The sequence below is a fragment of the Rhineura floridana genome, chromosome 1 (assembly GCF_030035675.1).
Source record: "Rhineura floridana isolate rRhiFlo1 chromosome 1, rRhiFlo1.hap2, whole genome shotgun sequence".
Taxonomy (NCBI): domain Eukaryota; kingdom Metazoa; phylum Chordata; class Lepidosauria; order Squamata; family Rhineuridae; genus Rhineura; species Rhineura floridana.
In genome coordinates this window covers 167,799,845-167,815,467 of record NC_084480.1, presented here as the reverse complement: position 1 = coordinate 167,815,467, position 15,623 = coordinate 167,799,845, and the positions used below count along the sequence as shown (strand labels likewise).

The 15,623-nt window shown below is 41.9% G+C and overlaps 1 protein-coding gene across 1 annotated transcript in view; it reads right to left on the bottom strand.

Annotated features, from left to right (window-relative positions):
• The window catches only part of SUCO (SUN domain containing ossification factor), a 121,723-nt gene that overhangs the window by 43,027 nt on the left and 63,073 nt on the right, over positions 1–15,623 (bottom strand). The window contains exons 8-11 of the mRNA XM_061584762.1: positions 11,494–11,618; positions 9,177–9,244; positions 910–1,017; positions 346–451 (exon numbers count right to left, since the gene is read on the bottom strand). Of these exons, the coding sequence (XP_061440746.1) occupies positions 346–451; positions 910–1,017; positions 9,177–9,244; positions 11,494–11,618 (407 nt within the window). The remainder of the gene's footprint in view (positions 1–345; positions 452–909; positions 1,018–9,176; positions 9,245–11,493; positions 11,619–15,623) is intronic.

The following is a 15,623-nucleotide window of genomic DNA, read 5'->3' as shown; positions in this document are numbered from 1 at the left end:
AGGACTGTCAGAACTTGTAGCCATCAATTATCAGGCACTGATAGTATTTACATGCATTTCTGATTCACACAAACATAAAACGGAGCCTTCTATGGGGCTGTAAGTTCATTACTCATAACATGTTCAGCAGGTATACAGCCCCCATTTACTTAATTTTTCTTTCTTTCTTTCGAAGGGGAAGCATTGCTTGAATTGTGCCTTTGAATAATACACTATGTTATGATGTGCTATGAGCCTACGCACTGCCCCACAGGGAGCCCAGTTATGTGAACTGGCCCTACTATAATTAACATGTCTCTTTTGCCCATCCAAGTGAGAAAGTTGTAGTGATTGCAAGTAAGTTACCTTTACATATTTGGCATACATCTGTTCATCCAGAGGAAAACTCTGGACATTCCTCTCATCTCTAGCATGAAAAGTGCCTAGCTTGACCCACTTATTTGTTGGATACCTAGAATACAACACACACAAGAATGAGCACACAGTGATCTCTCAGAGATCAACTAATTCAAACTCTTCCTCGTAATGTTACACCAAAAAAACACTTTTTGAAATAGTTATACCGTGCATTCTATTTAAAGTACATGATTAAAATGGACAGGGCTGAATTTAGACCTAGTCTAAATTATGACAAAAAGAATTCAGTGATAACTGCAATATACTTTGGCTTTAAAAGTTAACAATTTTAAATCTGTGAATTTCTAAGATCACATTCTGCATACCAATTCACCTTTTTTTTCCTGGCAAGACAGATTAACAAATCAAATGAGAAATTTCCTAACAATCTGCAACAATGTGCCTATCTTCCAGGGCATGAAACTTAAAGTAGTCACTAAAATGAGAGATTTTCTGGTTTGCTGGCCTTTATGGAAACAAATTTTACATTCACATTAGTATCATAAGACATACCTGTCACTGATAGACACCAGAAAGTCCTTGGGAGTAGATGAGAACAACTCATGATTGGCAATGTCCAGCTGCTTTACTTGAATTGGTTCGCACAGTTCAACGACAAACCTATATTGGGGGGAAAAGTACAATATAGAGTGAGCCGGAAGGGAGGATTGGTTTCTTACCTGAAGGTACTTTCTTGAGGACAATGAGCCTTCACACAGCTCGTGGTTGCCACCTGGTGGCCATGGGTAGGAAACACAGGACTTTTGAAGGAAGGAGCCAACTTCTGCATGAGTGCACAAGACTCCAGACCAGACTTTCCCAACCAGTGTGCCTCCAGATGTTGTTGGACCACAATTCCCATCTTTCCTGACCATTGGCAATGCTGGCTGAGGCTGATGGGAGTTGTGGTCCAACAACATCTGGAGGCACACTGGTTGGGAAAGGCTGCTCCAGACCAATACTGCCAGGAGCCCAGGAACCACAGCCAGAACACACTCACACCAACAGAGATAGACCAGTAGAAAGAGAACAACCTTGAGAAAAAAACAAACACAGGCTACTTCCTCTAACAAAGTACACTCAAAGGCCTCACAGCCAACATCCCCTATTAAGAGAAAAACTTAAGAGCGGGTCGTGAAGGCTCATCGTCCTCAAGAAGGTACCTTCAGGTAAGAAACCAATCCTCCCTTCTCCAAGGACAATGACCCTTTACATGGAATGTACCCCAGAAAATCACAAGAAAGGGAGGAGAGAAGAAAAAAGCTATCTACGAAGGCAAAATAACCTGTTAAAGAACTTTATGTCCAAAGGTTTCATCTAAGGATATACAAGCCCATTTGTAGCGAGAAGTAAAATGATCAAAATGCAGTCCTAAAACTTCTACTACGGAAGCATTAACTGAAAAGGCGGCACTGGACTCAACAGACCTGGTGGGAGGGTAGGTAAACCCAGGGACTCACAGGCCAGAGCAACACAAGCATGTAACCGATGGGACAGGATAGCACCAGAGACCTTCTTACCCATGGAATTAGGATGGCAAGAAAACAAAGAGTCAGCCAGACCAAAAGTCTTAGTCCACATTATATAGACCCTGAATGCCCTGCAAGCGTCAAGCAAATGCCACTGTTTTTCACGAGGAGAACTGGACAGGAACAGAAGGTAGGCAAAATGTGTTCTTGTTGTCAACGGAACATCGATTCCACCAAAGGAAGAATGGAAGACTGCAAGTGCTTGTCCACCGACAAGGCAGTCAACTGAGAAACACGCTGGGCTAGCAGTTGTCTAAGGTATGCCAGGCCTGCTCCAAGGAGGAGATGGCATGGGGCAAAACATCAAAAGAACCAGCTCTCTATTTATGCAATTCTGACAAGACCTTGGGAACAAGAAGCGAATCTGTTCTCAATACCACCCTATCCTTATGAAAAAACGCACAGATGTTTAGCCATGGACAGTGCAATTAGTACTGACACTTTGAGAACAGAGGTGACAGCAACAAGAAAAAAAGAGATGCAAAGAAAACAGTCTCAATGGCACTTTCATCAGTGGTTTGAAAGGTGGTCTCTTAAGTGCTTAAAGAACCTAGTGGAGATCCCAGGATGGGAATCTGTGAATGGAGGGCAGGAAGCACACTGAATGACAAAAAATGAAGAGACACCGAATTTAAAGTCTCAGATGACAGTTTCTGCAACACTGACAAGGCTGTGTGAACATTCTGCTGTGATCCCAGCATCCCATGAATGAATTGATGTTCTTTGCACTGTCCAAGGTGACTAATTAACCTACCACCGCCTGGCAGGTGTCTTCCAGGCAAAGGCATTCAGCCAAACCAGACTGGGATGCAGAAGAGAGCCTTGAGACAGCATGCCTAGAAGATGCACTGAAGATGTCATGGTGGAATAATTGCCAAGTTGCTTATTTCAACAACTATGGCCGACGTGGCCAGACTGTAGTGATGACAGCACTACAGTGTGTTCTTGCCATATCTTTTTCACCATCCATGACAGTAGAGGCATTGGTGTAAAGGTGAACAGAAGACCTGACAGCTATGTTGACTACAGAACAAAGGTCCATAATGATGCCTACCTAGAGTGTTAGGTTACAGTAATCGTTTGATCCAACACTTTGCAGTCAATAGAAAGACCTACAAGGGACATGGAACCTGACAAATATTAGACTACTTTGATAAAGAACCCACTAGCACTGCATTGTATGGTCACCTGGAAACATTCATATTCCTATCAAAAGTTTAAACCAGTTGCACTGTTTAGGCAGCTAGAGGCAAAAAAGTGCACTGCCTACAGACAGTTGGAGGTTAGTTAAAAGATTAGCATTGGCAGAAAACTCTGAAAGCTGAGCTTGATGAAACCTTAATGAAGGGAATGCCTTAGTGGCAATCACCTTCAGAAGCCACTCAGAGTTCCCTGTGGAGCTTCTTGCAGCAGGAGAAAGACAATATACACTTCCATGGAATCCACAAAGGCTAGGGAGTTCCCTTGCTTGATAGCCTCTACTATTTTAAAGTGTTGGCTTTAAAAGATTAGACAAATTCCATAATCTGAGGAAGTATGCTTCCAACTATCAGCCGCTAGAAACCATAGGAGGGGAGAGCGCTGTTGTACTCAGGTCCTGCTTGCGGGCTTTCCATGGGTATCTGGTTGGACACTGTGAGATCCAGCAGGTTCATCTTATGTTCTTATGCACATAGAAAATTATACAACAAAGAAAAGAAAATAAATACCCAAGAAAATTTTCTGGCTAAGTACTTACGCAACTACTAGAATGCTGGGTTAGAGATATCTGCTCAGCATCCTGTGTTCAGAGGAGAAACAATATTACTAATGGACACCAGAGAATTTCGGCAACGAAACCCCCTGAACATTTTGAAAGCAGACAGAAAGGAAGCTGCTCTGGCTAGGTGAAACTTCTTAAACCTCCAGACAATCACAGAATATTGCCATGCTATGAGAACCTGCAGAGGAAATAACAGAAGACCTAGAAGCCGCCTTTTCCACTTAATTAGGGAATATAGAAAGAAGCATCTATGTATCTTTGATTCTAATGACAACATCCTCAAAACTATCCAAAATGACTACCTGTCCAAGAAAGGAATAAAGTCAAATTAACTTACATTTAAAGCATACATTTCATTTGTTAGTGAACTGCCTAGATGTTAGTAAACAGAACAGTGTTTCAGCATGTATCTACCAACGTGTGTAAACCATAGCCAAGTTACACAAATTGTACAAAGAACTAAGCCCTACCAAAGGTTGTTTTAACTATTTTAATATTGAACTTAAAATTTTTGTAATCTAACCAGGGACCAGCTGATGAAGGGCAAGTAATAAATTGAACAACAGTAACAACAACATTATTCCAGGAGCTGCTTTACCTGATAAATTGAAACACTGGTAAAAAGAAACACAATTATGCCACTGAAATGGATACGGCCAAGCAACTTGAAAAGACAAACTGATCTTTATTTTATTTTATCTTATTTATTTTTACCCAGCAAAGTAACTATAAGATCATCCTTTAGGGAACTTTTCAAACTCCTCAAGAATTCATAAGGTATATCTAATTATTTATTCATTCAGTTATTAAGGACTACAGCTTTTCAGAAGAGCAAACAGAGGCTCTGTGCTGCTACTCTCCATCCCCTAGAAATAACCTTTACATTCTCATGAAACTCAAGAGGCAGTTCATATTTATTTGACTTTGGCCCTCTAGAGGAGTCAATAGGCTCTTCTGCTGTTGCCCATGGAAACACACTGCTAATTGTTCAGGGCTTGAGGGAGGGAGAGTCAGGTCTCTAAGAAGAGGTACTGAATGAACGAATAATTTATTTCGATCAAAGATCAGTACATAAGAGGTACTGAACCTAATATTCTAGTGCCTTCAAGAAAAAGGTGGGGAAAATCCTCAACTTCAGGACTATCCCATATCTCTGACCAAAAGGCTGCTATCCCTGCCTGATCTGAGGGGGAAAGTCTAACACTCTCCACAGTTAGTAGGGAGTGGGAGGAGGGGATTGGTGCAGTTAACTTCTAGTGTGACAAAGTCTGTGGGAATCTCTTTATAACCTCTCAACACAGTAGGAACATTCTGGGGGTCCAACTAACCCCGATCTGGCAGTGTTTATACTATACAACTCAGTAGCATTACTCCTTGCACCTGACTCCAGGATTTTCAGAACTGGAAAAAACAAGGAAGAAGGTGATATGCTGACCCCGTAGTTGGGTCTTATGCATCACGTCTGAGCAACTGATGCAATGTTCCCAAAATTACTGAATAGCACCCTTTTTATTCAGCTGAGGAACTCAAGGTACAGGGAAATAACACAGCAGCCACCACTTCCTCAAGGCAGTCTATAATACAAAAAACTCATTAGCATATCCCACTCTGACACGACCAGTTTCTGAAATACAGGAGGAACAGAAATAGCCCATCCTCGAGGTTTGTATCAGGAACAACCAACACCCTTGCAATGTAGAAGAGGTGGACTTCACACATGGAGCATTGACATCCAGGACTGGCAGGGCCTTACAAAGCAAGTGTAGCTTATGTTTCAACTGAAAACAGAGACCATCTCTTTGTTTCTTTCTACTTACAGAACCATCACTCCAAACCACATCCAACTCCAACTGATCTAATGCTGTACTGAGCTGAAGGGCTACCCTAATTATAAAGAGACACACTGCTCAGAATGGGACATAATGAAAACACTACCCACATTATAATAGACTGAAGTAACAGCTCTCTGCCTTTTGAGAGCCTGACTCCAGCTGCTGATTATTATTAGGGGAGGCTGGGAACCCAGGAAACTCTTCACTGCTTGCTGAGAAAGTCCCGAAATTGGACCCATATACTGCTGTTGTGCAGAGCCCTCATCTTCTGACAACAGCTCTACTGCATGCCTGTCAGCTTGCTCAAGGCAGGACAGAGGCAGCAGCTCTAGTCTTTCTGCGCACCTCATTGGGGCTTCCCTCATATATTGTGCCTTTTGATGCCGAGGCATCAAAACCATCAACTTCTCCCTCAGAGCCCAAAGGAGAATCAGACAGCTCAATAACAGTGTGCCTCCCCAGTTGGTCATCATCAGAGAAAGGCTCAGTAGCACGCTTCCTGGCATTTGGAGAGCAGGGAAGGGTCCCAGCAGCCAAAGCAGAATCCTCCCCCAAATAACATGCCATCCTAGAGGCCTGCACTTCATCCTATTTAGCTTTGGCCCGCTCCCTACTGGCCTTCTTATGCTCCTCAGTGCTAGCTGGAGGGAGAGTGGGCACTGCAGAAGGCCAGGCAGGGACGGTTACGGTCACAGACACCATTTGCAGAGGGAGCAGGCACTGTTACTTCGACTCATGTACACTCATTAATGGGGTGGGGAGGAGCAGTGCAGGGAGAAAGACCCCCAAATCTCAACTCACACACACGCAAACAGGACGTGGAGGAGCAGATGACACTAATTTGGCCTAAAAAAGCCAATGTCCACAGGCAGGGGGAGAAGAAAAAATTGGAGAGTAAACAACACCCTCCCCCCCCCCAAATGGGATTTATTTATTTGAAAAAACCAAGACCGGCCCCACAAAGGAACTAAAAAACCATTCACACAGACACTGCAAAGTCAAAGAGAGAAAAGGGACTGGCTGGTCAAAGAAAGGAGGTGAAGGAAAAAAGCCAGCCCAAACTGCCTGCTAAGCAGCCACAGCAGGGGGGGGGGAGAGAAAAATGAGGAAAACACAAAACCCGAGATCAAGAGAATACAGCGACAAAGGTGACAGATATCAAATGCCAGAGGAGACACCGGAAGAAAAGTAAAAACAAACCAGGAAAAACTAACTCTGAAAATGAAAAGTGAGAGAATGAGAAAGGCACTGCCTGAAGTGATGGGCAGGAAAGGACTGGAGTCTTGCAAACTCACACAAGAGTTGGCTCATTCCTTGAAAAAGTCTGTATTTCCTGCCTGTAGCCACCAGGTAGCAACCACGAGCGATGCGAAAGGCCATCTTCCGCGGAGAAGCTAATCTCCAACAAAGAGCTGGAACGACTGGGTGATCCAACATTCTCTGCACTGTAGAATTCACCGTGAAAATATGCTTCAAAATGCCCTTCAAGTGCATTGCTTGTTTTTTGCATATAGATAGAACTGTAAGTCCCTCACAGCTCTAGTGGCACAAACAACAGGGTTAGACAGACTTCATGCAGGGCAAGGCTGTATTTTTTTCAGTTTCTTCAATGAGTTCCTGGCACAGTTTATTAACAGTTCACATTTGAAGACCAAGTCGTGAAATGGTTAATAATTCTTTGTAAAACCATTCAGTTGACCTTTAGAAATGTAAAGGCTCCATTACAGCTGGCATGGGAGTCTTCCTTAAGCAAACGCTCAATGTGTTTTATAGCCCAGTCTTATGGATGCTGACTCAACAAGTTACACTGAGTTCAACAGAGCTTAGTGAGCCTAGGATTTTAGTTTTAGAAGAATGTATGGAGTCAGTTTCCAGTCAGGAACAGTTGGAAGTTAATCAAATTAGAACTTCTTGGACCACTCTAAAGGTAAGATTTTACATACAAATGATCAGGTTTCATAATGAATCCTGAATAAAAAGCAAAATATTGAAGACTAAAGTTTTTTTTGTGGCATGAGTTTTCAAGACACCCCAAGACTTGGGTTCTTAAAAAAACTTGCTGTATTTTACTTTTGCATCAAATGTTCTTGGAACTTAAAACAGACATTTCATTGGCCAAGCACCATGCTATCCTTACATACACAAATTTGTATGTAATGTATTAATGAAAATGTGAGTGCTTATAATATTTCGGCCTTTAATAAAATTATATATTTGCATGTGGAAAGATGAGTCAAAACTAGAATGGAAAAAACATGAGCTATGCAATCTAATGTAAACTAAATGTCATTTCATAGGATCATTGAACTAGGAAAAAACCCAGTTATTAATGCATAACTTTTCTCTGATGAAGCCAGTATCTTCTTTGAAAGTGCTTTCTGTTCTAAATTGTTGCAGCTGTGGAGCAACTGGATTTCACATCTGGCTACCAGAATACAATCTTCAGCTACCAAGGCCTGTCAGAATTTATAGACCCCTCAATGGCATATTTCACATGCCTGTAGGACAGTGGTTGCCAACCTTTTTCGACCAGAGGGCACATTTCAAATTTTGAGAGAGTGCTGGGGGCACCAGTCACAAAATGGCTGCCATGAGGGTAGTGGCATAATGCCTGAAAGATCGTCTTACCCCTTATATACCCAGTTGATCACTGTACTCTGCAGGGCCTCCTGCAGATACCGTCTTATCAGCAGGTCCGTTCCACATTACATAGGAACTGGAATTACTTTGGAATTCCCTCCCCCTGAATATTAGACAGGCACCGTTTATATTATCTTTCTGGCACCTATTGAAGACCGCCCTCTTTCAACAAGCCTTTTAAGTAGAGATTTTATCCCAGTCTGCGTTGGAATTGCTTTTCAAGATGTTTTTAAAGTTTTTAAAAAAATGTTTTTAAGATATTTTATTTTAAGATGTTTTAGAGTTTTCAGAGTTTTGCCCCTTGTTTGCTGCCCTCGGCTCCTTCTGGGAGGAAGGGCGGAATAGAAATTTAATAAACAACAACATAAAATTAGGGAGTAGTCATGGTGAAGCTTTCCTCATAATTGTGTTTCCATACTAGAAAAGGCTTGACAAAGGCAAAACGGGAAACATGCCTTTGAAAAGTTTTCACATTTGCCTTTTGGGGGGAGGGGGATTCTTTAATGTTCACCCACTCATTGTGTAGTAGTATCTGCAGAAAATAATTTCTAGGTACTACCTGACCTCAGGTGAACCCAGCACAGAAAAGATGTGTCCTGGTTGCTAGGGAAAAAGGAAGGGCAAACTATGGAGATTCCAAGGGCTAGGGAAAAAGACAGGAGTAGCAAAGTACACTAACAGGGAGGGCAAAACAGCAGCTCTTTAGGACCCCAGAGATTCCTATTGCGTGGTGTCCAAACAACGCACTTAACAATCACAGCTCTGACTTCACTCACTGACTAATAACACTGATAGGCAGGAGAAGTGAGGTTGGCTCATTTCACAGAAATTGCTTAGAAGAGTACCTGCACATTTTGCTTCATAGCTTTCTTTCTAGGACAGCTAGAAACTTACTTTTTTAAACAAAATGAAAGCTCAGATTCTGGGCTACCTGCTGGGCCTGCCACTGAAGGCCTTCATGGGTGCCATGGTGCCCGTGGCCGATGGACTGGCAACCCCTGCTGTAAAAGTGCTTACCAGATTTTAGTACTGCATGGATTCAGCATGTAGAGGTCCATATTCTCCATTAGTATTGCAGATGTACTCTATAAAGAGTGAAAATACCATTCCATTATCAGAAGTGCACTAAAAAGAAGCAAAAGAGAATCTTGTGTATTCTTTTTTTACTACTAGTGCTTTCAGAAATCTCAGAACACTCAAAAAAAATCCAGGGTGTCTTTAGTTTAGTTTCCATTATTATTTGTATATCCTGTTCCAGTTACATAAAACAAAAACCTTGAAGGCAGATTACACTATTTTAAATAATATTACCTGCAATAAAGTAGTTGGGAGAGGACATAGCTCAATGTAGGGCAACACATTTTGTATGAAGAAGGTCCCAGATTCAAGCCAGTATCTCCAGGAAGGGTTTGGAAATCCTGGAGATACTGGGGAAACTTGTCTGAAACCCTGGAGAGCCACTGCCAAGCAGTGTAGGCCGAACTCAGTACAAGGCAGCTTCCTATGTGCCTAATATTCTACTACCAAAAGGTCAAATAAGATTCAAGATAAACAAGTCTTGGCGTTCTACATAAGTGTTAACAGAAATGCTCAGACACGTTTTAAACAAGACTAATTAAGAATAAATTTATGTCACAGTATAAAGACCAAGAAAGAGCCAGTGTGGTGTAGCGGTTAAGGTGTTGGACTACGATCTGGGAGACCAGGGTTCGAATCCCACACAGCCATGAAGCTCACTGGGTGACCTTGGGCCCATCGCTGCCTCTCAGCCTCAGAGGGAGGCAATGGGAAACACTCCTCTGAATACCGCTTCCCACGAAAACCCTCTTCATAGGGTTGCCATAAGTCGGAATCGACTTGAAGGCAGTCTGTTTCCATTTTCATAAAGACCAAGATGATCAATTAAGTGTTGGCTTTAATTTCTGGAAATCCAAGTTCAAAAACAACAAAAACCCTCATCCACAGCTGTAAGATCTCCAAGGCTCAGCTGCCCAGAAAAGAATAATACTAAAATTGACAAGACTCTAGAGCAATGTATACCTTACAAGTGCTGCTTACGTTATACAAAAACTAGAGTTGAAAATTCATTTCACTAATTATTATGGTTTTTTTCTATGCCACCTTTTGGCCAAAAGGCCCTCAAGGCAGCTTACAAAAAATAAACACAAATACAGAAATACGTATCAATAAAAACAGTACAATGTACAAATATTGACATTATTAAAAAGCAACAATAACAACTTTCAATGGAAATACAATCTTATGCATTTGTGGGTTGTTTTTACTGTTCTTTGGGTTGTAGTCAACGTAGCACTAAGTTAAAGTTACTCAGCAGTCTGCTTGTTCCACTGGAGAAATTATTTGCGCCAGTGGTACATCGCTGTGTATGAGAATGCACAAGCAGTTTACTGGTAACTTGATTTGCACAACAGATTGCGCAATCTGTTGTGCAACAAGTTTCTCCTAGGACAACTGCTGCGTTGGATTCCTCTGTTGTGCAGCATCAAAGCTTACTGTTGCACTAGCAAATAGAGAATGTTGGATACAGCCCTTTGTTCTTACAAGCAGCTTCAAACTTGCCAACATAAATGCCAAAAAGTCTATACATTTCTGTTAATTCTTTTATGGTTAACAGCATCAGGTTCAGAAACCTATTTCAGTTTTAGAACCTCTGTATCTAAATGACCACCTCTTCCCTTACGTATTTCACATCATCAGCCGAGGCCAGGTTGAACAGACCAAGACAGCCCTCACCACCAGCTCACATAGCAGTTTCAGCTTCTGCGGCACTAATGCTACGATAAGAACTGTAATCTCATACTGTATCTTACTTCTCCACTACCAATTCATTGGTTTGGGACAGGACATTGCCATATAGGCTGCAATAAAGTGTTCTTCCTTGAGATGAAGTGCTATGGCAACTTAAAGATGAACAAATTTATTCTGCATAAGCTCATGGGCTAGAGTTGTTCTAGTTCATCATTCCCCAACCTGTAACCGTTCAGATGTTTTGGACATCAACTCCCATAATCACTAAACATTTGCTATACTGATTGGGGGTGGTGGGAATTGTAGTCCAAAACATTTGAAAGGCTCTAGGACGGAGAAGACTTTTCTTGCAGCCTATCTTTATGGTTTTCATTGCCACCTCTCATTGACCCCAATACTGCTAGCTGTCTCTTCAACCCTTTCCCTCTCAAGGGACCAGCTGACTGGTAGAGCCATTTTTCCTACCCAAGCCAGCAGCAGTAAGAGGCCTCTCACATTGTTTTCTGGGGAGAACTAAACCAACAAGGCTTTCAATTTTGAACTGTCTTTGAAGTGGCATACTTACCTTTGCTTCTGGGTTAGCTGCCAATATTTTGGCACCACACTCTACTGAAGCATAATTATTCCTATTTTTCTGAACCTTTTTTGTGAGATGCTGACCTCCATTGGAGGATGGATGCATTGACTGACCTGCATAAGAAATAGGAAAATAGGAAAATTATTAAGCTAGTACCTCCAAGCTTCTAAGCTAAAGCAAGTTATATACAAGGAAGTAGCAATATTCAGTACTAACTGAACTTAACAGTAGCGCCTCCAAAACAGCCCTGTCCCCCATTTGTACATTTGTCCTGCTTTTTAGTGCAAAAAAAAAAGGCCCCCAGAGTAGTTTAAGTGCCACAACAAACAAGACATTCCCTGCCCTCTTTTATATATAAAAATATATAAAAGAAAAACTGATTGAGAAGAAAAAACAACAGATTCTTCTTATGACCAACTCATAGGCTAGAAAAGTTCAAGGAGGAAGAGCCAAAAGCTACTGGTCTCTCAACTGGTACGAATGGTTGAGCATTCTTTCTCTCCCCCCTCCTGATGCAGCCTGATATAATGTAAAGCATCTGAGCAACCCCTCACGTGCCCCTTGCTATTTAAAGCTAAGGCCTTGCTGAAGGTATTGGCTATGAAGGAGAGTTAGGACCTATACAGTCTAAGAAGCCTTGGGAGAGAGCCTGCACCAACACAGCAATCTTTCAGCCATCTGGCAAACACATTTTCTGCAGGCATTTTATCAGTTTTAAAGGTGTGCAAATCAGTCTCTCTCTTCTGTTGCTTTAATCATTGATGCTGTTATATTGTACAATGCCTAGTATCAGTAGATACATAAATAAAAAATATTCATTTTTCTTGCAGAACATCAGGCCAATAGCCCATCTGGTCCAGCATCCTCCCAGTGACCAATCAGATGCCTATGGGAAGCCCACAAGCGCAAGAGCACTCTTCCCCTCCTGTGGTTTCCAGCAACTGGCATACAGAATGCTGCCTCCGATCATGGACACAAGAGCATAGCCATTGTGGTAAATAGCCTGCGATACCCTTATCCACCATTAATCTGTCTCATCCTCTTTCAAAGCTATCCAAGATGGTGGCCATCACTGCCTCCTGTGGGAGCGAATGTCATAGTTGAACTATGCACTGTGTGAAGAAGTACTTTCTTTTCTCTGTCCTGAATCTTCCAACATTCAGCTTCATAGGATGCTATGAGGAAGAAATTTTTTTTTCTATCCACTTTCTCTGTGCCATGCATAATTTTATTGTTATGTGCCTTCAAGCTGATTACGACTTATGGCGACCCTATGAATCAGCAACTTCCAATAGCATCTGTCGTGAACCACCCTGTTCAGATCTTGTAAGTTCAGGTCTGTGGCTTCCTATGGAGTCAATCCATCTCTTGTTTGGTCTTCCTCCTTTTCTACTCCCTTCTGTTTTTCCCAGCATTATTGTCTTTTCTAGTGAATCATGTCTTCTCATGATGTGTTCAAAGTATGATAACCTCAGTTTCATCATTTTAGCTTCTAGTGAGAGTTCTGGTTTAATTTGTTCTAACACCCAATTATTTGTCTTTTTCGCAGTCCATGGTATGCGCAAAGCTTCTCCTCCAACATCACATTTCAAATGAGTTGATTTTTTTCCTCTTATCCGCTTTTCTCACTGTCCAACTTTCACATCCATACATAGAGATCGGGAATACCATGGTCTCAATAATCCTGACTTTAGTGTTCAGTGATATATCTTTGCATTTGAGGACCTTTTCTAGTTCTCTCATAGCTGCCCTCCTCAGTCCTAGCCTTCTTCTGATTTCTTGACTGTTGTCTCCCTTTTGGTTAATGCTTGTGCCGAGGTATTGATAATCCTTGACAAGTTCAATGTCTTCATTGTCAACTTTTAAGTTACATAGAACTTCTGTTGTCATTACTTTAGTCTTCTTGCCATTTAGCTGTAGTCCTGTCCTGCTTTTGTGCTTTCCTCTTTAACTTTCATCAGAATTCGTTTCAAATCATTACTGGTTTCTGCTAATAGTATGGTATCGTCTGCATATCTTAAATTATTGATATTTCTCCCTCCAATTTTCACACCTCCATCTTGGTCCTATCGAGTATAGATTAAACAAACAGGGTGATAAAATACACCTGTCTCACATCCTAGTCGGTTTCTCCATATTTTCTCCTTACAGTAGCCTCTTGTCCAGAGTATAGGTTGTGCATCAGGACAATCAGATGCTGTGGCACCCCCATTTCTTTTAAAGCATAATTTTATACCCTTGTACTGTGTTGTCTGTTACTCATCTTTTCTCAAAGCTAAAAAGCCTCAAATGCTGTAACCTCTCATACGGGCGTTGCTCCATCCCCTTGATCATTTTGATAAAAAATGTTTTATCTTTTGGAATGAGTAAAATGCTTTACTCACTCAAAATGTATGTTATGAAGACAAATGACAGCATTAGAGAACGATAATTTTTGTCTATTTTATAGATTAAGGCCATGGTTCCCAACCTTTATGAGTATGGGACCCACTTTGTAACCTCAAATATTTCTGCGACTCCCACATGCTAATTGTTGTAATTTTTATCTGTTAACTGAAATAAATACACAATGAAGCATTGATTGATTGATTGATTGATTGATTGTACTTTTAGACCGCCCTATAGCAACAAGCTCTCAGGGCGGTGTACAACAGAATATTGTACCACTTTTTATTCATAACAAAAACAATGATGATGATGATATTTATTATCTACCCTGTACCAGAAGGTCCCAGGCAGGCTGCAGCAGTATAAACAACTTTTAACAAATTTTAAAGGAGATGAAAGGAAGGAGATAAGAGTAAACCACCCAGAATGGTGAACAGAGTCTGGTTGATGCCAGGGCATTCGGACTCTGGTTTAAAGTGTTCTACCCGTACATAATGATGCCTCCTCTTTAGCACTCGGCTCAGAAAGCTCCCTATGACAATAGTAATATGTCAACAGATGAAGCTTTCCCCATATTTGTATTTCCATAATAGAAAAGGCTTTATTTAATTTCTGTTTAGTTTCTACCTGCCACACAGCTGTGGAAGGCACAAGACCCAGTTCTCCCCCAATGCCAACCTTAAACCATGCAAAGAACTCAAGTTAAGAGTAAAAACAAAATGTGAGCAACTTAGCACATTTTAAAATATATTTAACATGAACATATACAACTGTATAAAAACACACTCAAAACCTCAATAAACAGCAACAAAAATACACTGTGCATATGCAATTTTACATTTTTAAAACTTATTTTACCTATTATTTTTTTGCTCACTTATTGCCTTGGGTCAGCCACTAACTCACCTCCATATGGCTGTTGCTCCACTGAATTCTATAGGACTTACTTCTGAGTAGACCTGATTAAGATTGCCTAAGTCCTTGTATTATAGACATAAATTTTTACTTCCTTTAACCAGTGCCTGCAAGGGAAGAGGACCATCACCGCCCAGGGAGGGAGAGCCATCTGCCTGCTTGCTGCTGCTGCTTTGCTGGCGTCTTTGCTCTCTCCTTCTTGGGCTCCTGCTCTGCACTTGGGCACCTTGCAGGACCAGGCTCCAGGTACTCAGCCAGCTGTGCCTGATACTGTTCCACCTGTCCCTTCTCTGGAGGAGATATATAAGCCGGCTGGCTGAGGGGGCTTGGGAGATCCAGTGCCTGCAAGGGAAGAGGACCATCACCGCCCAGGGAGGGAGAGCCATCTGCCTGCTTTGCTGCTGCTGCTTGGCTGGCGTCTCTGCTCTCTCCTTCTTGGGCTCCTGCTCTGCACGTGGGCACCTTGCAGGACCAGGCCCCAGGTGGCGTTTTACGTGGGAAGAAGAACGGTCTTAGAGCTGGCGTTTGGGCACACAGAATGCGGGACTGTGTCTTCTGTGTGGGTTTGAAGTGGATGAATAGGTGTATGTTGTGAGTGAATGTGTATTTTTATGTATATGAGTTTTTGTATTTATAGTTTATCATGTGCCTCGGGAAGAGATTTTATCATCAAGAGGGGAGACCTGAGGGGGCCCCAATTGCCGTAGTGACGGGTAGAGGGAGGTATGGTGATATGAGAGGGACGTGCCAGGTAAGGAGAACGCAGTCCAAACATGTAGTGGCTGTGCCGCGTTCTGGTCCTTCTCACACCCGCA